General features: G+C 31.0%; 3 protein-coding genes and 1 pseudogene across 3 annotated transcripts; 3 read left to right on the forward strand and 1 right to left on the reverse strand.

Moving 5' to 3' along the window:
• Positions 1–4,154: 4,154 nt before the first annotated feature.
• On the forward strand, positions 4,155–5,547 carry LOC132941837 (uncharacterized). The gene is made up of 6 exons (XM_061010042.1): positions 4,155–4,358; positions 4,762–4,839; positions 5,070–5,147; positions 5,223–5,300; positions 5,367–5,499; positions 5,541–5,547. The coding sequence occupies exons 1-6, from the start codon at positions 4,229–4,231 to the stop codon at positions 5,545–5,547; spliced, it is 504 nt and encodes a 167-aa protein (XP_060866025.1). The 5' UTR covers positions 4,155–4,228.
• Positions 5,548–5,549: 2 nt separating this feature from the next.
• On the forward strand, positions 5,550–7,093 carry LOC132941843 (zinc finger MYM-type protein 1-like; annotated as a pseudogene).
• Positions 7,094–17,545: 10,452 nt separating this feature from the next.
• Positions 17,546–17,947, reverse strand: LOC132941850 (uncharacterized). The gene has a single exon (XM_061010066.1). The coding sequence runs from the start codon at positions 17,945–17,947 to the stop codon at positions 17,546–17,548; it is 402 nt and encodes a 133-aa protein (XP_060866049.1).
• Positions 17,948–22,389: 4,442 nt separating this feature from the next.
• On the forward strand, positions 22,390–24,230 carry LOC132935723 (52 kDa repressor of the inhibitor of the protein kinase-like). The gene is made up of 4 exons (XM_061002338.1): positions 22,390–22,502; positions 22,714–22,865; positions 22,938–22,957; positions 23,455–24,230. The coding sequence occupies exons 1-4, from the start codon at positions 22,390–22,392 to the stop codon at positions 23,461–23,463; spliced, it is 294 nt and encodes a 97-aa protein (XP_060858321.1). The 3' UTR covers positions 23,464–24,230.
• Positions 24,231–24,464: the final 234 nt, after the last annotated feature.

Genomic DNA, 24,464 nt, shown 5'->3' on the forward strand with positions numbered 1-24,464 from the left:
CCCCATTGATCGGACTGGAGCTTTTTTTTTATAAGCTCTTGAAAGTTTAAAAATATGAGCTTTTATGAATATTTCAAAAAATATTACAAATATCAAAAAAAATTTCAATTAAAAGTTATTTATTAGACAATTTACAAAAAAAAAGTTTTCTTATATTTTTTTCATTTAAACAAATATTTGGCAAAGATATATTTGTATAAAAATTGATAGCTAAAAAATTATTAATACATTTCTCTCTCTTTCCGTGTTAAATAGGTTTTACACTGTATTAAATATATTTGTGTGTTCTACAAACTATAAACATGAACGATTGAATTATAATAACATAGTAAAAATTGGTGTTTTTAAAACTTATGATAGCATACAAATAATTTGTATAATAAAAAAAAATAATATTATAATTTAAAGTTAATTACACTACATATAGTGCAGGCAGATCATACTTTTATGTTTCGTATTCTTTTTCTTCTTCTGCGATTCCATCTAATAATTCTGAAAGTGTACAATCTTCTGTACAATCAACCTCTATTTCTATAGAATTAGTGCACCATTGGCCTTTGCAATGTCCACATATGACCTGCTTTTCGACAGCCACAGTTTTTACCACAACCTTTTGTACAACTACATAATATACATTTAAGTAACTGATTGGGTGCTGGAGCTTTCAGTGTAGTAACTGGTAACAAAATATTATTTTGAAATGTCCTTCCCAAATCCTCCGGGATTTTTATATGACCTAGCCACAGCTGCACTTGCAAGTAAACTCTATAAGAATGTTGTCTGACAGCTTCTTCTGTTGGAGGAAGTGACGCAAGATTAATTTTGTTTTTTGTAGCATATTTTGTAAACAGTTTATAACGTTGTTGGTTCAAAGACTTCTCATTTTCTGCTGTGCCATATAAATATAAAAAACATTTAACACCATTTTTTACTATTTCCTCATGAGTTGAATTAGGATTATTAAAAATTGAAACGATTGAGTTTATATCCTTCTGTTTATCTAGTATTTGTACGCATTTTTTTTTCCTTTTTGGAATAAAGCTGACGTTGTATCCACTTAGCGCATGATAAAACAATATTTTATTTATCATTGGTTTATCGTGGTTTTGTATGAATTCAGTATTGTACATTTTTTTTTCTATTTTTCCTGAGCTAGGTTTTAGAAAATAAATATTATTTTCTCTAGGAGTTAAAGCAATTAGAAGTACTAACAAGTCAATGTCCTCACCAACCAAGATAGTTTTAGGATGATAACTTGATACATTAATGGCAGTGCTAACAATTAATGTATCAGCATCATCATTTGCTATTTTAACAATAAACCCATGATTAATTAATTTTATTTTAAGCATTTCAATAAATCGCATTTTATTATTATCATTTGATAAAAAGTTCTCTTTTGAAACAGGAACTATCATATGGCTTTCAAAAAACACATCACTACACTTTTTTTTCAACCTTCGGCGTTGACGCTCTGAACTTTTTATACTTTTTGCGTTGTTTTCATAACCATCAAACACAATAATTACATCAGCACCAAAATGTTTTTCTACATAAGTAATATAAGACTCACAAATCAATTCAAATGTTTGGTTTATTTGCCAAACAACTCTATGTAGGAGAAATCCTTCATCAATAACATATTTTCCGTAAGTTATATTAATATTTTCTAAAGGTATTGGTTGTAAGATATCATACAATGCTGATTTTTTGGTTTTTCTTAGACCTTGTTCATCAAATAATGCTAACGGGAAAGGTGCAAGCTCAAATTGAAGGTATGATAAAAGTTCATCATCGTTTTTTTTAAGATTGCAATTCGTTGAAACAGTAGTAACGGGTTAATTTTAATTATTTTCTCATTAATCTTAACACCAGAAGTTATTGAAGCTAGAGTTGAAACTTTACTTGACCTCTTCAGTTTTATATCATAAAAGTTATTACCCACCATTGAGTTTACTAGATCAAGAGCAACTTCATATGCTTTGTGACAGTTAACATTATCGTTACCAGAAATTCCGCTAGCGATTGACATAGCACAGTTGGTATTTTGAAAAGGATAGTTAAACGAAAACCATTGAGAAATTTTTTCAACATCACTGTCATCTCTAGATATTCTAGAATCCCGTAGCTCAACATGCTATTCGCTTACATTGGAAGTAAGATTTACAAACTGTTCAATATTGGTACAAATATTATTTAAAACAGGCATACCCAGAATCCATTTAGTCTTAACACTATTCGTCATACCTCTACCATGAGTAAGACCACGAACCGTTTTCATCGTCCTCATAAAAGTTTGTTCGATGCCATGTCAGTCCATAAACCAGGCCAAGTTTTATCTGTGCGGTGGATAGTAAAGTAACCTTTAGTATTTTGAATACTCGTCAGCATTCATTTTTTGTTCTAATGTTAGCATTTCTTGTAGATACAAATAGGTTGCCTTAGCGTACGGGATATGACCAGATGCTTGAAAATAAGGTAGCATTTCCCTACAACAAGATAAATGTAAATACCAGTCACCTAATCTTTCAGCTTGAATACATTTTTTCATTAATGTTACCATTTCAAAATACTGTATCCATAATTCAGCTGTTGGCCCTAGATTTTTAATTTAATTTATTTCGGTTATAAGCTTATTAGTCATTAAATTAAAATTTGGATCTTGGTTTACAACTTCCATACTTGTTGGTTGCTCAAAGTATACACTGAAATATTTGTTGGCTTTAACACGTTCATCTTCAGTTAATTTAATTCTTTCAAAAATAAGTTTTGATAAAGCTAAGTGTGTTAATGAGTGTGCTCGGACGGCTCTAGAATAGGCATGACCAGTTAAAAGTTTTTCTACAGAATTTGGTGCATATATAGTGTTTAACATTTCCTGAAGTCCACTATTCGTCAATAAATGTCCAATGCAGCCCAGAAAAGACAAAGTAGATGAAAACCACCAAGTCGAACAATGACGTTTGAAAGTTCTTTGCCATGAGTATGAACAATATCTTTTGCTTTCATGTACAATGGCAAATATTGAAAGTAACAAACGTAGTCTTTTGATAAATTTCGTTTGATTTTGTTACTGCAAAATGAAGTACTGTTGAAATTGCATCATAACTATGAGCGGGTGAATCTACAAAAGGTAAAAATATTATTTGCGAAAGTGAATAGTCTATTGGGGAAAGCTGACATATATTTTCCATGTATCCATTCCAACCACTTAAATTGTTTATTTTCAAATATTTTCTGTACATACAAATATACAATCTGTCTATTCTCAACAGGCTTTTTCTTTTGAATATCCGAAAAATTGTCTGGTATAATTTCAAAACAAAAAAGACACTTACATTTTAGTTGAAGCGACTGATGAGATGACCGTACTCTATTTTTGATAGGTGTAAGAGGCGCTGACTTATTAGACGCAGTTGAAGCACTAGCTTGTTTTAAGTCACTTACGATGCTACTTTTACGCGTGTACGATTTTCTACATTCAATATGTACCATTATCGTGCCACTGACATTATTAAACTTATTGTCATCACGCATTTGACTAGCTTTGACGAGACTTATTAAACCCTTTTGTTTAACTTCAACAAAGTTACCTTGAGTCTTCTGCATAGGCGTGCGCACGGGGCGAGCCGGGCGTGCCCCGGCTCGACCGGAACTTTTTTGGGGGCATAGTAAAATGTCTATATATATATTTCAATATGCCCGTGGAAATCATTAAAATTTTATTTTTCATGATTGTGAAATATAATATAAAATATATTTTGTGTTTACCTAGCTATCATTATATCACTTTTATTCTGTACGAAATATTATGTGGGTACTATGACTATAATAAATGATTATTTTCTAATAACCATTATTCGAGGTACCTAAATCGTTTTAAGATAAGCGGAATGCGGACCTGCACCAGCAAGCGCTCGTGGACGCATGTCGCATACACACTGCTCCACGGAAAAACCCATGCGTTTATAATTATTCGCTTTCAAGTTTCAATGAAACACAATAAACGGTCCCCTCAATAATCTAATCGGTCTGTTTACTGTTGTCATTTGTGATTTGTCACTTTTCTGTTCAGTGTACACCGTGTGTCCATGTTTACCGTTGTAATATTTTTATACTATAGTGCCGCGAAATAATATGATCAGAGTATCAGACCTTATTATATTTAATATTATTCTTGTTAATACATCGGGTGTTATGTAAATTGTATTCAACAAAGAACTTTAACATGTCAAGTCAACGAAGTGGTTGTGAAAAGAGAAAACGTAAAGCCTGTAAAGAAGCAGAACTATTAAAAATTAAAAGTAAATGTTCAATAAAAAATTATTTTACATCAAGCACATCCAATTTTCAAAGTTGTAAGTACCTAATAAATTTCTTAATAGTTATTAATGTAAGAAATAAATCATTTATCAAGAGTCTAGATAGACTCAGACCCCAGTAAAATTGAATTAATGTAATGAGTTATTTTAAATAATAGAACAGTCGTAATCTGGGGGGGGGGGGGGGCACTACGGGCAACTGCCCCTCAGTTTTTTGACTGAGTTGGCATAAGAATCTTATATATTTAAATACCTATAGTTTTTTTTAGTTAATTTAGCCCCCCAGAAATCTCAATGGATTAATGGATATAACATATTACACCCTATATTACACATTAGTTTAAATTATAATATACAAATTTTTTTTATAATAATAATAACAATATAATAATAATAATAATCAATAATAATAACTCAATAACTCTGTTTCTGTCAACAGCTAGTGCAGAAAATACAACAGATTCTATATCTGACAGCACAAAGAAAATTGAAAATAAGGAACTACATAGTGATGATGGTATGTATTTTTATTATAAAACAATAAATTTAATAAACTTAAATTTTTTATATGGTTTTAATGTTTCTGTCAACAGCTAGTGCAGATAATACAACAGATTCCATATCTGACAGCACAAAGAAAATTGAAAATAAGGAACTACATAGTGATGATGGTATGTATTTTTATTATAAAACAATAAATTTAATAAACTTAAATTTTTTATATGGTTTTAATGTTTCTGTCAACAGCTAGTGCAGATAATACAACAGATTCCATATTCGAAAGTTCAAAGAAAAGTGAAAATAAGGAACTACATAGTGATGATAGTATGTATTTTTATTATAAGACAATCAATTTAACAAATTTTAATTTTGTTATGGTTTTAATGTTTCTGTCAACAGCTAGTGCAGAAAATACAACAGATTCTATATTCAACAGTTCAAAACAAAGTGAAAATAAGGAACTATATAGTGATGATGGTATGTATTTTTAGTAGCTTATTAATTATATTATATATTTATTAACTATATTTTTTTTGTTTTAAGTTAATATGGTGAATGTATATGATCCGGTTAATCCATCAAAAGATCGCTTAGAGTTCCAAAATCGAATTTTGAAAGGACGTTACAAGCCTATATTAGATCTTTATCCACGGTCACTTCAAAACTCTAAAAAAAGGTCATTTCAGAAAAACTGGTATGATATTTTTGATTGGTTAGAGTATAGTGATGCTTCTGACACAGCATTTTGTTTCCCTTGTCGCTGCTTTAAAGGTAATGAAATAAATAGCAGCTACAGTGAATCAACATTTAGTAGTAATGGTTTTAAAGCGTGGTATCGAGCTATTGATGCATTAAAAAAACATCAATCATCTAAATGTCACTTAAACAGTGCAAAAGCATTAACTGATTTTATTAATTTGAAGTCAATTGACTGTGTGCTCGATAAGAATCGTCTTGAAGAAATTAGTAGAAAAGAAAAAGATCGTTTGAAAAACAGAGAATTTATGAATCGTATCATTGATATTATAATTTGCTTAGGAAAGAGTGGTAGGCCATTTCGTGGTCATGATGAAAAATCTGATAGTTGTAATCAAGGACTTTTTAAGGAATTAGTAATCTTACTGACAAAATATGATGTTGTTCTTCAAGACCATTTACAAGAGGCTCCAAAAAATGCTTTGTACACAAGTAACAGAATACAGAATGATTTAATAACATCAATTAAAAATGTTATTTTACGAAATATAAAAAACAAAATTCGTTCATATCAATAATGGCTGATGAGACTACAGATGTTGGACATTTTGAACAATTGTCAATTGTTTTTCGATATTTTGATGAAAAAAAAAATAGACCAGTTGAAACTTATATTACATTGAAACGAATGCAATCTGTTACAGCTCAGGCTATTTTTGACTGTCTTCATGATGTATTGATACTTATGGGAAAAGATTGGCATTCAGTTTTATCAGTTTGCTTTGATGGTGCTTCAACTATGGCTGGTAAAATAGGAGGCGTGCAGACAAAATGTAAAGAACAAAATTCAAATATTAAATATATTCACTGTTATGCTCACTGTCTAAACTTAGCACTTGTTGATTCAGTATGTGATAAATCAAAAAATTCCAAAAGAAATAAATTAGTATTCAATTTTTTTGGAACTATACAATTTACCTACAATTTTATTGAAAGTAGTGCAATGAGGCATGCAATTTTAGAAAAAATATCCAAAGATGTAGGAATTAAGTTACTTACATTAAAGTCGTGTTCTATTACTCGCTGGGCGTGTCGAGCAGAAGCAGTCAAATCAGTGCTTAATAACTATGACGTTTTGCTTTTAGCCAAAGAAGAAATTTGTGAAAGTAGAAGTGTTCCAGAAATGTGTGCAAAAGGAATGGGTTTGAAGTATCAATTAAAAAGTTTTGACTTTATTTTTGGGCTGTATTTATTGAATCCTATATTAAATATAATATTAAAGACAAGTTCTTTATTACAGTCGCCAAACATGGATCTTGTACTAGCAGTAAACAGTGTACAATCTTTAGTACAAAACTTGATGGCTATGAGGAATAGTTATGAAGAGTTGTTCCTGCGAACGGGTATTTTCAAAACTAACAATAGTAAAAAATAAATTAAGGAGTACTATGCAACAAGACCGACTTAATAGTTTATTATTAATGTTTACTGAATCAGAATTAACATCTAGTATTAACATTGACATGGTGATTGACGAATTCAAAATGATGGGAAATAGGAGAATTCATTTATAATTGTTTTTAAATTATACATAATTACACATGTATACATTATATATGCTTTATGTATTAATTTAGTACCTATAAAGAATATTTGTTTATTAAACCAAGCTTTTTTTTAAATGTTGGGGAATGTGTTTTGTTCTTTTTATACATAACTATTAATTGTATTTATATCATTTGATGTTAAAGAATTCAAAGTTTTACTTTGTAAAATATGTACTCTTAAAATATATATCCAAAAATTAGCAGTAAAATACTTGATTCTATGTATAGATATAAATACTACATTGTTTTTATTTTACAACAGAATCTACTATGAAGGAGTGTTAGAAAAAAATTAGGGGCACAGTATAAGTATTAGGGCACTAATTTGTATCCAGGCTCGACCGGAAGTTGAAGTCTGCGCACGCCTATGGTCTTCTGACAAATATAACACTTTATTAATGACATTTTTTGTAATATTATAATTTAAAATAAAAATTGAACTAATAATGTTGAAACTACGTAATATTCTCTATATCGAAGAAGACGTTAAAATTCTGAACTGACTCATTACGACTACGATACGTACACTACTGCCATCAGTACCATCCGTATATGATGGGAAACTATTGTAAGAATAGATTACAATATAGCAATATTATTTGGCACAAAACTATTTTCTTCTCGCTTATAAATACTATGAGTTTATGACGTGCCGTACAGAATTTCAGATAAAAGTATGTACATCGCGAATTCGCGACTGACCTTTTACCTATTCTCTAGCGTCTAGCTTATTTACTATTTTTATTTGTAGTATGTTTTGTTATGTTATTATAATTGAATCGTTCACCTTTAGTTTGTAGAACACATAAATATATTTAATACAGTGTAAAAAAATTTAACACGGAAAGAGAGAGAAATTTATTAATAATTTTTTAACTGTCAATTTTTATACAAATATATCTTTGCCAAATATTTGTTTAAATGAAAAAATATAAGAACACTTTTTTTTTTGTTAATTGTCTAATAAATAACTTTTATTTGAAACTTTTTTTGATATTTGTAATATTTTTTGAGATATTCATAAAAGCTCGTATTTTAAAACTTTCGTGAACTTATTAAAAAAAAGCTCCAGTCCGATCAATGGGGACTTTTAGTATGTTATAGGGCATATTTTATAAAAACTTTAAAAAAAAAAAATCTTGGTTGGGATTTTTCCCGCCATTTTCAAAAATGTTGTCTCTATTGCCTGGCCTAAATACAACAATAAATATAACAATAATAAGCAGCCCTTCTGGCTTAACAGCAATACAATAATAAATATAATAATAATATAAAAAGGAACTCACATAATTTGGCGGTGCACTGCTGGCCAGCTGCTACCTGTGCCTAAATAATTTGTGTCCACATTAGTGGCAATAATAATAATATAATTTGCAATATAATTCACAATTCATATAGTATAAAGGTATAATAAATAGCGTAAACGTCAATAATCAATATTATGCGACAATATGAATAATAACATACGTTAATTCGTGGTGATTAGCGCACACTAAAATACAATAAATACATTATAAAAATACGGCGATTCGCGCACGTAAAAATTACAATATAAAAAAAAAAGGTGGATAAGTGGATGTCGCTCTGCTGTACGGTAGGTTACAAGTGGGTCACTGTAATGGATGGTGTTAAATTTGAATTCAATGATAATATAATATCATTGTATAAGAAAAACGATTCTGAGCGAAAACGGTCAGTCAGCCTATGATTTTACCAAGTATATTTGATGATTGTGAATAAAGTAATTTATATATAACCTATTTACGTGGAGCCTTGTTTTAAATTTTCCATCCTTAGCCATAAAAGTTAAAAATTTATAAATTTTTAACTACAAAATAATTAATAAATTATAAATTTGATAAATGTTGTCAAAATTTGAACTTTAAATGCTTATAAAAAAAAATTGTGCCTATGTATTTTTAATATTTTTCAACTGCTATTAGAACGATATATCAGGAGCCTTATATTACATTTTCACGCTTTTTTACCCAACAAATAAAATTTTATTGATATTTATAGAAAAAAAACTAAAAAAATTGAATACTGACAATGTCCGTAAACAGCTCAAAAAGAGTCAAAATATTTTCAACATATTTTTATGGTGTATAGAAAATGCTAATATAAACATTCAGTGAAATTTTCAAGTATCTACAGTCATTCGTTTTTTAATTACAATAAAATAAGAAAATTGTTACATGAGAAATCGAGTAAATATCAAATGTTGTAAAAATATAAATTTCAGACGCTCATAAAAATTTAATTTAAGTTTCTTCTAGACATTTTTTTTTTTGATAAAGGTAGACAAACTTATGAGTAATCTTATATTACATTTTCAAATCTTAGATTTAAAAAGAAAAATTTTTATGAATTCTCATCAAAATAATTTGCTATTTTTCGTGATTTTTCCGTATTTTGTCAAAATTTGAACTTTAAATGCTTATAATTAAAAACTGTGACTAAGGATTTTTAATTTTTTTCATCTGCCTTTGAAACAATAACCTGGGAGCCTTCTATTAAATTTTCAAGCTTTTTTACTCAACAGATAAAATTTTATTGATATTTATAGAAAAAAAAACTAAAAAAATTGAAAACTGACAATGGCCGTAAACAGCTCAAAAAGAGTCAAAATATTTTGTAAATTTTATGGTGCATAGAAAATGCTAATATAAACATTCAGTCAAAATTTCATGTCCCTACGGTCATTTGTTTTAGAGTTACACCAAAAACCAAAATCGATTTTCTCGAAAACAGATTTTGCGTAAAAATTCCCGTTTTTCCTTAATTTTTCTTTTGTTTTTCACGTCGCTTGTAAAAACTACTGGGAAATTTTTACTTTTGACCCCCCAAAGTACCAACTAGATTCACTTTCCTATCAGAAAAGTTACTATTGAAGAAAATCCAAGCACTTTTACTGTCCTAAAAGGTGATGACAGACACAAAAATAAAAAAAAAAATAAAAAAAAAAACACACATCATTGTAGAATCAATACATTCATCGCTTCGCTCAGAATCTAAAAACGATGGCGATTAGCGCCTAGACAATAAAACGTTAGCACTGCCGAGCGGACTGGACTCTTTCGGCGGCCGTGCAAAAATCATAACTAAACAGCGGACGCGGCGGCATGCGATAACGAGCTTTATAATCTGCATATTACATAACAATAATAAATTCACAATAAACATTTAATACAAATTATAATAATAACGACTGTGTGTGTGTATGTGTGTGTATGTGTGTGCCGGTCGGTGGCAGAGCCTACTCATATTGTCGCGGCGGCGTGTTCTGAACCCCTGTCTGTATGCTATACGCAGTATGAGATATAGTAATAGTATAATATATGATAGTGTGTAAGCATATTAATATGTGAACAGGCAGAGTCACACGGTCTAAGGGAATTCGCTGTGTGGACAGTTTTGAGCCCGAGCGAGCCCCTACCGTGTCTCGCTGTCTGTATAAGAGTCAGTGTAGTACTGTCAGACCATCGAGCAGAACCTCTGTTAATCTTTTAAGTCTAATAAGTATTCTGTACAACTAAATTTCTTTTAAAATTGATTATATTTATAAAGTATTAGTGATAACTCATACACCACGTATTTCTTTATTAACGAACAAACTCGGTTTTGGAGACGTCCATAACAGGTGACAGAATCCTTATTTCCGAATTAAAATAAAATTAGTTGTATGACTGCAGAATCGCTTCTTATTAAAAATTTATCATCCCGAATTTGTTATCTACCAGTCGTGAAAACGCTAAAGCTATTCTCTCGAGTACAGGCGTTTAAGGGCTGATCACAATGTTTTATTAAAATTAATTCAGAGTAATACCGATGCACCACTTCACCTTGAGCATATAAACCACAGAGTTCCAGCCGTCCATACTAGATCCCCTGAGACCTTTCACATCATAACTTTCCATTATAATTTTTTATCGAATGATCCTTTTGTTAGAACAGTCCGTAGCTTAAATTATAATAAATAATAATGTTGATATATAGGCCATACATTGCTATTATTTGAATGTGATTTGTTATTTTTAAATGTGTTAAAATTTTTTTGTTTATAACAGTTATGTCATTGCAATGTTATAATAATTACCTTCATATGTATTATTTCATACTATTTATATGTAAAAACTGATTGGCGTTTGTATAATAAATAATAAATAAATTATATAAAATTTAAATCTTAAAATAGTATAAGTACAAATAAAATGTAATAAAATATTAATATGAGTTTGTATTTATTAAATCTTAGAAAATACGTACGAAAATGTCATTATATCGTATAATTTAAGTAAGCACATTATTATAGAATAAATGAACCTACTTAACTTCAATTGATTAATTAAATAAATTATGCTTTACTAATAAACATTAATACAGATCAAATTTCTACAAATTTCAATACAGAAACAAAGCCTGTTTTTAATTTTCACTTTGCAGCATAAAAATGTTTTACAATCGTCTGAGTTATCACGTGTTGCTTGGAAGATTTAAACAATATTTATAATTTACACTTTTTTATTTTATGGTGTAGATACGAACAGTTATACTGAGAGTACCAAAAAAACAATTGAGGGTATGTTAATTATATTGTACTATGTAGACTGTGATAATTAGGGATAGATTAAAAAATCTAACCTCATCTAACGTAAATCATTATTAAGTAACAAATTTTTTTGCCGTTGTTACAGAACAAATAAAGTTATGGCCAGGTAGAATATTTTTACATAATTTTTCCAGAGTAAAAATTTGAAAAATATATACAAATATAATTCATTATATAAAAATAATAGGCAGCTATTTTTAACTAAATGAAAATACTGTCCATGGTATTTTTCTAGTTCTGTGATTTAATAATATTGACTAAAATCATAATGATTTTTTTCTAAATTATAATTCATTTAAGTCATATTATGTAAAGAGCAGTTCATATGAAAAATCTAACTTTTACCGTGATAAATAATTTAATTTGGGTAAGTGATAAATTTGTTTTAAATGATTTGTAATAAAATGATAAATACATAATTTTACCTACATAGTTTTACATTTTTCTCAATAAATTCATTTTTTCCTACATATTTACACAATTTTAATAATTTAGGAATACGATTATAATTGTAAACTAAATATACCTACTTTTCTAGTTTTGTGACAATTTCGTGTTTCCAATAGTATACGTCCACAAATTAATATATTTCAGGAAATTAATTTATGGTCAACATAAGTTAAGATTATCGAGTTTTATGACCCAGAAAAACAATTGTCAATATTAGTCCACGGTAATGATAATTTTAAATAATTATCCATAACCGTGCGTTCAGGACGGTACATCGGGGTAGTACCATCGGGAGTGGCAGTTAAAGATAAAATGTATACTGTATTAAATACAAATACTGATTTAAACTGCCTACATTCAATCGGAGATATCGATTGCGGAATAAATGGGATATTTTTCCAGACAGATCTCACCCGTTTAGACATCGAAAATATGAAATTTCCACCATCGTATTTTATTTTTTTTATTTAATATATTTACATAATTCGGTTATTTTGATATATGATAATCCTTGCTTTATTCATAACTAATACATATTTTAAATAATGTAATATATTATTGTCGTTCACCCAATGTTAAAATATATTATAATTGAAATTATTAAAAAGTTGAACAATATTCTTTGTTATAGAGTCAAAACAAGACTACTTCAATACGCTGTTAGAAGAGTTAAGACTCCAGAATAAATGTTCGTATGATTGTACAAAGTAATAATGAATTATAATATTTATTTATTTTCAGTTAATTAGTAAAATAATGATAAATTATTAAATTCTTAATTTTTATTTGTTTCTATTTTCAGTGCACACTAGTTGCCTCCCAAAATATACGAATTATCCTTATCGCAAATAAAAAGGTTAATTTAAACTAGTTGCCTCCAATGACCAGGTAGTTCATAATTTTATACGAGTGGCCTCCCAAGAATTTTCGGACTAGTTGCCTTGTAAGTCGTGGTATCAAAAGAATGAAATAATATTATGTAAGAATAGTTTTGTGGTCATATTGTAATAAATACCATTCGACATAAATGTGTGCAGTAATTAATTCACTTTGCCTACTCAAATCCAGGTTACAAGTATACTATGTTAGTTTTATAAGTTAATCTATTTATTTGGAACTGTTAAGTGAAGTTTATGAACCACTACTTACTTAATTCTATACGGGAGGCAACTAGTCCGAAAATTCTTGATAGGCCACTCGTATATAATTATGAACTACCTGGTCATCGGAGGCAACTAGTTTAAATTAACCTTTTTATTTGCGATAAGGATGAGAGGCAATTCGTATATTTTGAGAGGCAACTAGTATGCACTGAAAAAAGAAACTTACGATACTACGAACCGATCCGTAAGTTGAACGACAAAGTGAACACATAGTATATTGCGCATTTGCGCGAACACAATAATAATTTCAAACATTATATAGGTAATATAGATAATATTTCATTATCTTATTATAAAACCCCTACCTATTCGAAATCGAATGATTATAATATTGTCACGACGTCGCGTAGTCCGTCATTACTTCTGTAATATAATGTAATACCAATTGGTGTAGATGCAAAGAATTTGGTCGACTTTTGTAACTCAAAGTGCCATAATAGTCGGGTATGTGTTTATAAATTAAGTATAATTTAATGCTACCTTATGTGACTAAGAATCTAAGATGAGTTTTTAGTAACAATTAATTAATAATCAAATTACAACTATTAAAACAACTATAATTTAATTATAAATAATATTCATCTTGTTCATGTCAAACCACTTTTAGATAAAAATATGAATTCTTCAGTAGGATATACCATAATACAGTTTGAAAACTATTAAAAGGCAACTGATATTCAAAGCGTCAATTTCAAGTTTTTATTATGATTGTCATTAAATGAAGTAAAATGTTTTATTTGATTTTTAATATATTAAATATTTAACCTACAGTGCCCGAACCTAAATGGTCACTGTTTACAATGCCCGGACAATGTTACTTATTCCAACTTTGCCCGTAACATTTATATTATATAGATGCATGTATAGAGATGTTCGTAAATAATATCTATCTCGTCTAAAACATTATGAACTTAATTTCACTATTTAAAAAAGTTTGACAAAATTAACTACAAGCTCGATGTAATTTTTTTCTATACACAAATATACAATACATCGATAGTTGTGATATTGTATCTATTTTATGGTATCCTAATTTATTCTGCGTGTAATAACTTTGAAGGCCTTTCAAATAATAATGTTTCAGTGACTGCTTTTCTTTTTAAAGAGTTACTTATTTCTTGCCTATTAAGTACTTGTTCAGATAATGCTACTTGATTATTATGGTTCAACTTACTTTCGTCAAAAATTACTTTTATAGAAGCTTTACATATTTTTGACGGACAGTTCCGCCGTTCTTAGTTGAAGGCTAACTTTTTTTGAAAACTAAATTTAAAGGCTTTAATTATTTTAACATGTTATTTTTTTGTCGTAACGATTTGGGTTTTAACAACAAGCTTAAGGAGGGGCTAAAAAGTAAAACTTCATAGGGGGGCTAAATAGAAGTACGGAGGAGCTAAGCCCCCTAAGCCCCCCAGTTACCCCGATGTAAACGATGTACCTTATGTAATCTATTATAATATCATCAGTAAAAATAGTTTATAAATAGTTTATAAATTACGAATCATTTTGCATTTGTCTATGAGGGGACATGCCACCTCCTTGCACCCCCTAATAGGCGCCCTTGATGTTCATGCGTATAGATAATATAATCGTATCAAATATCAAATATAACAAGTCATTAATTCTGACCATTAAATTACAAAATTATGTTGATACATAATAATTTAACATGTTTGGAACCACTTATAGGTACATTTACTAAATTGCTACCTACCCGTTTGGAGGTAGCTAGTATAGTTGTAATAGGTCTTTTCGTTCCCATACAATTTAGGGTTCGGAGGAAACTCGCATATAGTTGGATGGCAATTCATATAATTTATACCAGAAACTACCCTGAATATTGTTACAACATTTTCCTGTTTAAAAAGTATTTTGAAACATAAAAAAAAAGAGGAAAGTAGGTTACACTACTTTTACTTTGAGTGTATCTCATCATTGAGTAAGTCAATGTAAAATATGTGTTGAATTTGAATTCGACAATGAATCATTTCATAACGAAAAAGGACCCTTAAATACAGTAATCTTTTTTCTGGGGCCAAAGACAGTTTTTTACTATTGCACTATACATTACACCTAAACAAGTTTTAGTTTATGACTTTATTCAAATCGCATTTGTACAGACACAAATTTTCTCATTGTGCTGGCATAAAACTAAACAACCAGTAACCATTTAAAAAATTACCAAAGATATTCTAAGAATATGATGTTACGTCCAAGGTTCATTGTCACTTCTTTCTAATTTTTATACTAATTCAATAATATAAGAACCTTGCAAATGGCTTAAAAATGACTTGACGCAACAAAAAAAAAAAAAAAATGTTTAATTAAAATTATTATTATTTGTAGCTAAGGAATACTGGACTAATACAAAGTGGTGCATGAAATATTACAATCTGGAACCGATTCAAAATACCACATCTGTAACCAATCCACCTCTTACAGAAGAAATAAAAAACTAGTTAGTTTTTTAGAAATGTTATTTAATTTAATATGACCTTTCACTGTATTTTAAAAATGTATATTTACAAAAACCAAGGAACTTATACTATATACTAATATTATATTACAGAGGGTAAATCAGTCCATTTAAATAATTATTTTATTTTATTTAAATAAATGATATTTAGAATAGGTACTTATAAAGTATAAAAATGTATTAACATTAATGTATAGGATAATAACTTTTGTGAATTTACAAAAAATATACTGGTGTATAACATATTAACATTACTCGTTGTTTTGCTAACTAATAAATGAATAATTAAATTAACAAAATAAACAGAGTTTAAATAAAATAGTGTAAAAACAGTTATTCAGTTTACCAAATTAGTACGACGCTACAAGCAATCAATAAAAAAATAGTTCTAAAAATAATATAATTTTAGGAATAATTAATTATTTATCGAAGCATATGCCATGGTCTAATGGGTGTTGGGTGAATGGGGCTAATATAGGCAAGTATATATATATATATATATAGGGAATGTCACATTTGCCAAAATTTCTGGTGAATGTCAATTTTTTCTTAGCTGTAGACATTCGCTGGTTAATGTTGAAATGTACTTTCTATTTTTGGTGAATCTTGATATTTTGTAAAAAAGATGAATCATGATAAAATAATGTTTACAAACTAATTCGCCACTCAAAGTGTTAGTAAATTAACCATAAATTATTTTATTTTATATTATAAACTAGCTTTAAGTGAAACTCGGGGCCCGTCGGACTCGCTGAGAGTGGATTCCAATTTTGGAGTAGAGTTGTTTGAATTATAAAGGTAGTGATAGTTGTAAGACCATAGAACAATATAGAAGTGAAACTCGATCAGCCGAATTGATTCTTGGTTACCTATGATCTGAGGTCTGAACCTATGAAAAACTTAAAAACGATTCAACAATAGGTGTGAACAATAAATTATTTAAACTTCCATTGTATATTTAATTGAAATATACGAGCGCAGACCCAAACATATGAGAAAAATAACAGTATTTTTAAGTATGTATGCAGCATCGGTAATAAAATAAAAATAGGGCAAAAGGAATTGGTGCTGCAGAGGTTGTTTAGATGATTGGCCATATATATCATACGCAAAGTAAATTATTTTTAATAAAATATAATAATACTATTATCAGTCATCAAATCACATAGGTATCCAAAGGCCCCAAATTGTTAGCTCTGAATCTATACCGATTGTGGAAGTGGCATGGATTGCGTAACTGTGATACGGAGGTTTGGTGATTAGGATCTGTCTTAATGCTAAACAGAATATTTTACTGCAGCCAAAAACCTTTCGATTATAGTATAGCTGCTGCTATTTATTGTGTGTCTAGCAGGTCAGCAACCTCGAATGACGTTCGCCGTTGTCATCCAGGTAGGAAATGCGACTTCGTCGGATAGCGGACAACGTGCGACGATCGGACCATATAACTTGGTAGTTGATAATGTTCTTTTAAAGCAGCCGAAAAAATAAATTCAAAAATTTCGTACGTAATGATATTTTAGTATATTTTATTAAAAACAGTCAATGCATTATAAATCTAATTAAATTATTTATTCAGGACCATAGTCTGCAATCGGCGTCACCGAGGCTTCATCATCGGGCGTCACCAAGGCTTGGCCCGTGGCAATCACTTACAGTCCATAAACCACTTACATTTACATATATGGTCTACATATTTTATTGCATTACAAAACTTCCCTTTACACAATGTTCTTGGTGACGAATCGCCCACTTTCATCACCGTGCATGCTGACCCTCACGGATTGGGTGGTTCTCATCCTAGAAAACGCTACGTACAGTTTCCCGTGCGTGAACACGGGTAACGTCAGTATCAAACCTACCCGATCAAACGTCAGACCCTGCAACTTGTTGATGGTCATGGCGAACGACAATCTCACCGCAAATTGAAGGTAGTGCAGTAATATGGGCAGGTCGTCCTCACCGCTAGACGTTGGCCGTATCTTGGGCACGACGATGTCCTCGTCATGTGCGTCACCTCCCGAAATTCTCGCTTTAAAATTGTGACGCCGTAGTTCGGTGACCACCAACCTCGTACAGTTGCACAGTCGTCTCCTCGGATCGAGATTTCTTAGTAACATCATGATGCACCCCAACCTCTACATCAGCCTATACGGTGGCAGGCCGTCCGGTTCCAAACTGTAAAGGAACTCTATTGGAAAATTGGCCACTTCGTCGGGATCGTCCGTTATCATGGTGTCGACGGCGGTGCAGCTCATTTGAGCACCGTCCACGCGCTCTAACACGTCCCTGTTGATCTCTACAATCTTCGTTGGTGGGACACAGAATGATTCTCCGAACAATTTCATCGACATTGGCCATCGAAATTTGCCGAGGATACACGAAATCGATTAAATCAACAACTTCGCATACCATTTATCCCGGATTTGCAAGGTGTCCGTAACGCCGTCAACCACGGGCAGGCGGTCGTTGCCAATCTGTAGCAACCAAGTCGCGAAGTCCGCGTCGTTGTCCGTGCTGGATAAGATTAAAGCGCTTCATGCCACGCCAAAGACCGTTTTCCTTCATCGATGACATGACAATCTGCCTGATGTCACCCGCGAACAGCATAGTTTTACCACGGTAAATCCGATCTCATTACGTCCCTGAGCATGCGGTCCACAACGGTCAGTTGCAGTCCCGGCGACATGGGGGCTTCGTCCCAGATGATGAGCGCCGCGTTGCGTATCTTCTGCGCTCACTCGGACTGCATGATGACGGTGGACGTCGAGTCTTCTGTCAGAGTACCAAACGGCAGTCCGAACGTCGAATGCACGGTCATGCCACCGTCCATAAGCGACGCGGCGATCCCGGTAAACGCCACGCACAAAACCTCCCGCTGTGGTGGTCGGTGCCGAAGCAACCATAGCAGGAATCCGTAGAGCGTTGTTTTTCCGGCACCTCCTGGTCCGTCAACGATGAAATTTTTCGACACCGCACGTTGGTCGTCGACGGCCGCCATCACGCGGTCGTACGCCGTTCGCTATTCGGCGTTTAACGCGTCCACCTGTAGGTGCCACCGTGCCACCGCGTCTATTGCTCGTAACAGCGCGTTGTCCTGTTGTGTTTCCAGGATACGGGGGTCGGTGAGGGGCAAACCGAAGTCGCCCAGCGATTTCTCGTTTACACGAAGGAGATCCTCGATAGCTGCCAGACACGCTGCCCTCGCGCGATCGAAGAACACTGCAAATGTACGAAAAAAAACACGAAACGCACAAATTGAGATTATGTTCGTTTGCTTCAATTTGCGTTGCAATGAATACACCTGTAGTGATAAATATAGGGGAAAAGTCTTTAAAGAAAGTAGTGAGTTTAGTTTTTTCCTCCACAGATTCACTATTTATGATTCAAATTTCTACCACGACAGCGCCACCGTATTATATTTATATTATATTACATTATTTAACACGTTGACCGCCATACAGCCGCCGGCGGCCACAAAAATCTGGTTATGAATTAAGAATTTTAGGCCGCCGGCTGCCGTAACATTTTATTCCTGTGAGGCCATACTGCCGCCGGCTGCCGTATTTCTCATATTCTTTTATATAGCAATACATTTCTTGGCGCTGTAGTTATGATTTCTATAATTATTTCATGGCGTAGAGCTGAAAATTACGCTTCGATTGGTATATTATTTACCCTTGTACAAGGTTATTTCATAGTTATATTGTTACTCAAATAAGTACCCATAAATATTTTAATAATAATTATTATTATTAATTTCGTATCATATTTTAATACAGAAAATTACCAAGGAAGAAATTTTTTTATTAAAAATCTTTATTTTATTCAATAAAAATGTCAAAATCATACTATTTAAAAAAAAACCTTTATTTTATTAAATAGATAAATTTCAATACTTAATTAACAAAAAAAAACAAACATCACTTTTAATAATGAACAAAAAATAAACATCTTTTAAAATAAAGAATTATTAAAAAAAAATTATTTTAACTTCAAATTTAAAAAACTTTATTTACATTCAATATTTCAATAATATCGTTCATTTTGAATGGTGTTTGACAAAACAATCAGCACACGTGTAAACATCACATGTTTCGCATAGAGTTGTTATCCTTTTCACGTCTTTGCAGGCCTGTACTGATCCTACAGTAGTCGTTTTTTCGTTGTAACAATGAACACACCTCTTTCGCAGCTTTCGGTTTCTGTTGCATCTTAACGGAGTTTGTACAAAAATGTGTTTTATACGTCGTCTTATAGACAGCGCTGGTGAAGTTTGGTCCTGTTCTGGTTGATTAAATCCAAGCAATTCGTTTACTAATAATTCACGAAATTGCGTTATCTTTAGTTTATTCTGTGGCGTATTTAAGTTATAAACTATTAGTGCATTCACTACTGCAGTTCCTAATAAAACTTCGGTTGCCACTTTGTGGTACCACCTTATTGATTTTCGTACGGGGCTACTATAACTCGATAGCTGGTCCGATAAATCAATGCCAGTCTTCCCAGCATTATAGTCAATTATTATTTTTAGTTTCAGTACTGATTCGTTTTTCCTATTTTTTTTACCTGTGTCTACCATAGAAATGTCATGATGAGTAGATAACATGGTGACATCCCTTTTGTCACGCCATTTGGCAACCACAATACCATTTGAAGTTTCTTTTCCTACTATTTGTCCTGGTTGTAGCTTAGCTTTTGTTATATCTGGAAGTTTAACCCTATTTCACCTTAATGTACCGATCAAATGCGTTTTTTTTTCTAAAAGCTCGTTGGCTAAATTAAGCGATGTATAAAAATTATCTGTGATAATAGTTCTGCCGGAATTTAAATATATAGAACTCAAATCTACAACGACTCTGCAACCTAAGCCTCTTCCATCAGTTTGGCTTTTTCCAGCATACACGTCAATATTATACGTATACCCGTTGACGCCACAAAGTTTAAATAATTTAACGCCGTACTTATGGGCCTTACCAGGAATATACTGTTTGAATTTTAATCGCCCACGAAATGGAACCATTGTTTCGTCCACAGCCATCATTTCTTCTGGTTCCATTATATTTTGAAAGTTATGAACCATTTTTATAATCAGATTTCGAATTTTAAAAATACAATCAATTTCAGGAGCCTGATCGTTATCGGAAAAATGCCAAAATCTGATAATCAACTCAAATCGATTTCTCGACATGATATTTTTTGTTACATAATTTTTATATAACATCTTTAAACTCCAATAATCTTTTAAACTAGGCATTTGGACCAGCCCCATCCACATGAGCAAGCCTAAGAACTGTTTCATTTCAACATAATTGGTAGGCGCCCACTTACTAAATCTACTAGATTTAGTTAATCGATGTTTAGACAACACCTGATCAGCATTCCTATTCGTTTCTACAACCATTAAATTAATTATTTCGTCAGTTATAAACAAGTTCAAATACGTCCATATTGTTGCATCGTGCGGAATTTCAATTTATAGACCGGGATTTTTTTCGAACAAAAAATGTTTTTGGTTTTGGTTCGTTACATCATTCCATGTTTGTTCAAAAGTTCTTGGGTGGTTATTATTAACTACTGATGTATTTTCATCAAGATCACTACTATCTGAAATATCATAGTTTTTAAATATTTAATTGACTAAAAAGTTGTTTAGAAAATTAAATTTTACAAATAAAACCATATTGCGATGAGGTCTTATTTAAATTATTTTTTATATCTAATTTTATTAATTCTTGGTTTAGTATCTAATATATGTACCTATGTACCTATGTAGTACCTATGTATTATAAAATATTATAGTTGGTATATAATATAATAATATCGTACTTACCATTGGAACTTTGATTATCACCTGACAAGTTTGGAGGCAAGTATGTATTGTCCTCATCCGTGTCATCAAATTCACTGAACGAACTTAAATCGTCATCAGACTCTTCCAACAATTCCCTAACAACACTTTCATCACCAGAATTGAACCTTTTTACACGCGAATTCATTTTTAAATGTTAAAATTCAAACACTGCAACTGTCAGTTAAAATAAGTAAGCACGCCCGCGGCCGTATGGCGATTGACACTGAATCGTATTATCTGAGCGCCGTGTGACCGCCGGCGGTCGTATAATTATTATTACATATTAATAATCCACGTATAAAAATAAATATTTTGGTATTAAATTCGTATTTTTAGACCTAATTGTTCAAGAGATAACAGTTCGAGCGTTTTCGTAATTCCACGCTGAATAACCGATGGCGTAATAATAATAAACAACAGTACGACCGCCGGCGGCTGTATCACAGAATAGATTAAATCAGAAGGGACACTTTAAATGTAAACAAAAACGTGGCGGTCATGTTGACGTTGGCTACTTTATCAATTTAGTGTTATCAGGTAAACAACTGGTATCATAATTCATGATTTAAGGTTATTAAAAAACTTAGCAAGAGCATTTGTTACACGTTTTTTATTTATAGTGCGTACTGCCTTTTAACTGTGCTCTTGTGGTCTGTGCCTTTGTCAAAAATATTGTACTTTTTGTTACCTATATATCTTCATATTATAACAATGTCGAGCCGAAAGAGTGGGTATTCATTTAAATGTATTGTGGAATCGTGCGGAGAACTTAAAATTCAAAAAGAAAGTGTTAGTTTTTTTTCTTTTCCCGAAGATCCTGCTCGGTAAGTATTTTATATTATAACTTATAATGATGTTAATTATCAAACTATTCAATGGTACTTGTTAAATATATAACATAATATTACACAGTTGCACAATATACCAAATGTTTTAAGTCTAGTAAACTATGTAGTGCACCTACAATATGTAACAAGAACCAAGTCAATTGTGTTTTTTAGTATAAATAAACCATTTTTTTTATTACACTTTAAGATGTAAAATTTGGTTAGAGCGATGTCAACTGCCAGCTGACATTCTACAACAAAAAAATACTAAATTATGTGGAAAACATTTTGAAAAAAATATGTTTTTAAATTTTTTGGAGAACAGGTTAAAACCAGATGCTATACCTACACTATTTCCAGGTACGTAAGAACTAATATGACATTTAGCAGCAGTAATTTTCTAATCGCCTTTTATTTTTTATTTATATTCAGATGAAAGAGATGGTTGTGATGTAAGTACATCTTTGGAGTTATCATCTAGTGACAAAGTTGGAATCTGTACCACTTTAACTAAAGATGTGTCTTGTGGCTCAAATAGTCTTCTAATTTAAATGGATTTTTATGTAATGTACCTTTTAAGCACCCATGTTCAAATTTTGATTATGTTTATTTAATTAAGCTATTTGTAAGATTTAGAATATTTTCTTCTGTTAAATTTTTAAATAGAGAGTTAGTATCAGAACGTCAATTTAAAAATAGAAAACTGACAATACTAAAACATTTATAATTAATGATAACATGATGACATAATAATGTAAAATTCATCATATTCTAGACAAATATTGTTTAATTAGTATTTAATATTTATTATTGTTGTTTTTTTTTATTTTTTTTTTATTTGTACAATTTAGTTATAATTATAATTAAAAAAATTTCTTAGTCTAATTTGAGATTACATGTTGTCTAATATTTTAAAAATAATGACTTATTTATTGTTATAATTTTACAGGCACTTTAGACACCAGGATCCCAAATACCTGAAAATAGTATAAAGATACAAATTACAATTAACTATGTCAAAATATACAAGATAGAAATATATCTAAGACACTGCCCATCACTGGCAGTGAAGTGATCTCATTAGTATCATTTAATTATTTTAATATGGCTAGTATATTGGTCACGTATATTAATTTATGTTTTATTTTTCAGAAATATTTCACTGCTGCTTCTGCTTCTCCAACTTCGCCTTTATTCCACGCAAGTGGGGTCTACTACTATTTGTTTTGCTCAATATACCATCATATTCCTGCAATAACCAATCCTCTTTATCTTTTTCCTTCAAATTTGAGTTACCTGTCTTGACTTTTATTATTTCTTCATGCCTCAACATGCCTTCTCAATCTATTCTCTAATTTTTAACCCATATTCATATGGTATCTCTCTCCACTATTCAAGCCTGCCTTCAAACACTCGTGTGCTATTAGCTTTTAAAACTACATCAGCTGCATTTAAGCTTATACATAAAATATATATTTGATTTAATAAAATAAAATGTGTATTTTTTCCACCATGTGTTTCAGTACATTATCCTTCCTTAACTGTGTATTTGATCCATAATAGTCTTTTACGGTTGCTAAAATTAAAAATTTTAAATTTTAAGCAAGTACCTAGCAAATAATTTGAATAAAGCTAATTGGATCTATACATTTTTGGAAAAATATTGTAATAAACATTTTGTTTTTCTGGTATGGTGACACTGATTAACCAACGCCAACATGGCCGCCGCGTTTTTGAGTATTCTGTATGTTTACCGTGTTAATTTTTATCAGTGTCCAGGCCCTGGCTGTATGGCGGTCAACGTGTTAATATTATATTTAAAAATGATAAACATTATGAATAGTGAATGGGTGTGTCGTGTGTTCTATATTTATCTTTGGGCAATAACTATTGTATAGATTATTATAACGCGGACCTGTCAGCTGTCACATGTTTTAATACAAATATAAAATAATAATA

The sequence above is a fragment of the Metopolophium dirhodum genome, chromosome 1, assembly GCF_019925205.1.
Source record: "Metopolophium dirhodum isolate CAU chromosome 1, ASM1992520v1, whole genome shotgun sequence".
In the NCBI taxonomy this organism is placed as follows: domain Eukaryota; kingdom Metazoa; phylum Arthropoda; class Insecta; order Hemiptera; family Aphididae; genus Metopolophium; species Metopolophium dirhodum.

Bases quoted from the DNA above. Each gene is read 5' to 3' on its own strand.
- LOC132935723 (XM_061002338.1), top strand. From the start codon at position 22,390: ATGTCGAGCCGAAAGAGTGGGTATTCATTTAAATGTATTGTGGAATCG. The intron at 22,503-22,713 runs GTAAGTATTTTA...TTACACTTTAAG, and splicing joins TTTCCCGAAGATCCTGCTCG to ATGTAAAATTTGGTTAGAGC. The intron at 22,866-22,937 runs GTACGTAAGAAC...ATTTATATTCAG, and splicing joins TATACCTACACTATTTCCAG to ATGAAAGAGATGGTTGTGAT.
- LOC132941837 (XM_061010042.1), top strand. From the start codon at position 4,229: ATGTCAAGTCAACGAAGTGGTTGTGAAAAGAGAAAACGTAAAGCCTGT. The intron at 4,359-4,761 runs GTAAGTACCTAA...TTCTGTCAACAG, and splicing joins CACATCCAATTTTCAAAGTT to CTAGTGCAGAAAATACAACA. The intron at 5,301-5,366 runs GTATGTATTTTT...TTTTGTTTTAAG, and splicing joins GGAACTATATAGTGATGATG to TTAATATGGTGAATGTATAT.
- LOC132941850 (XM_061010066.1), bottom strand. From the start codon at position 17,947: ATGATGTTACTAAGAAATCTCGATCCGAGGAGACGACTGTGCAACTGT.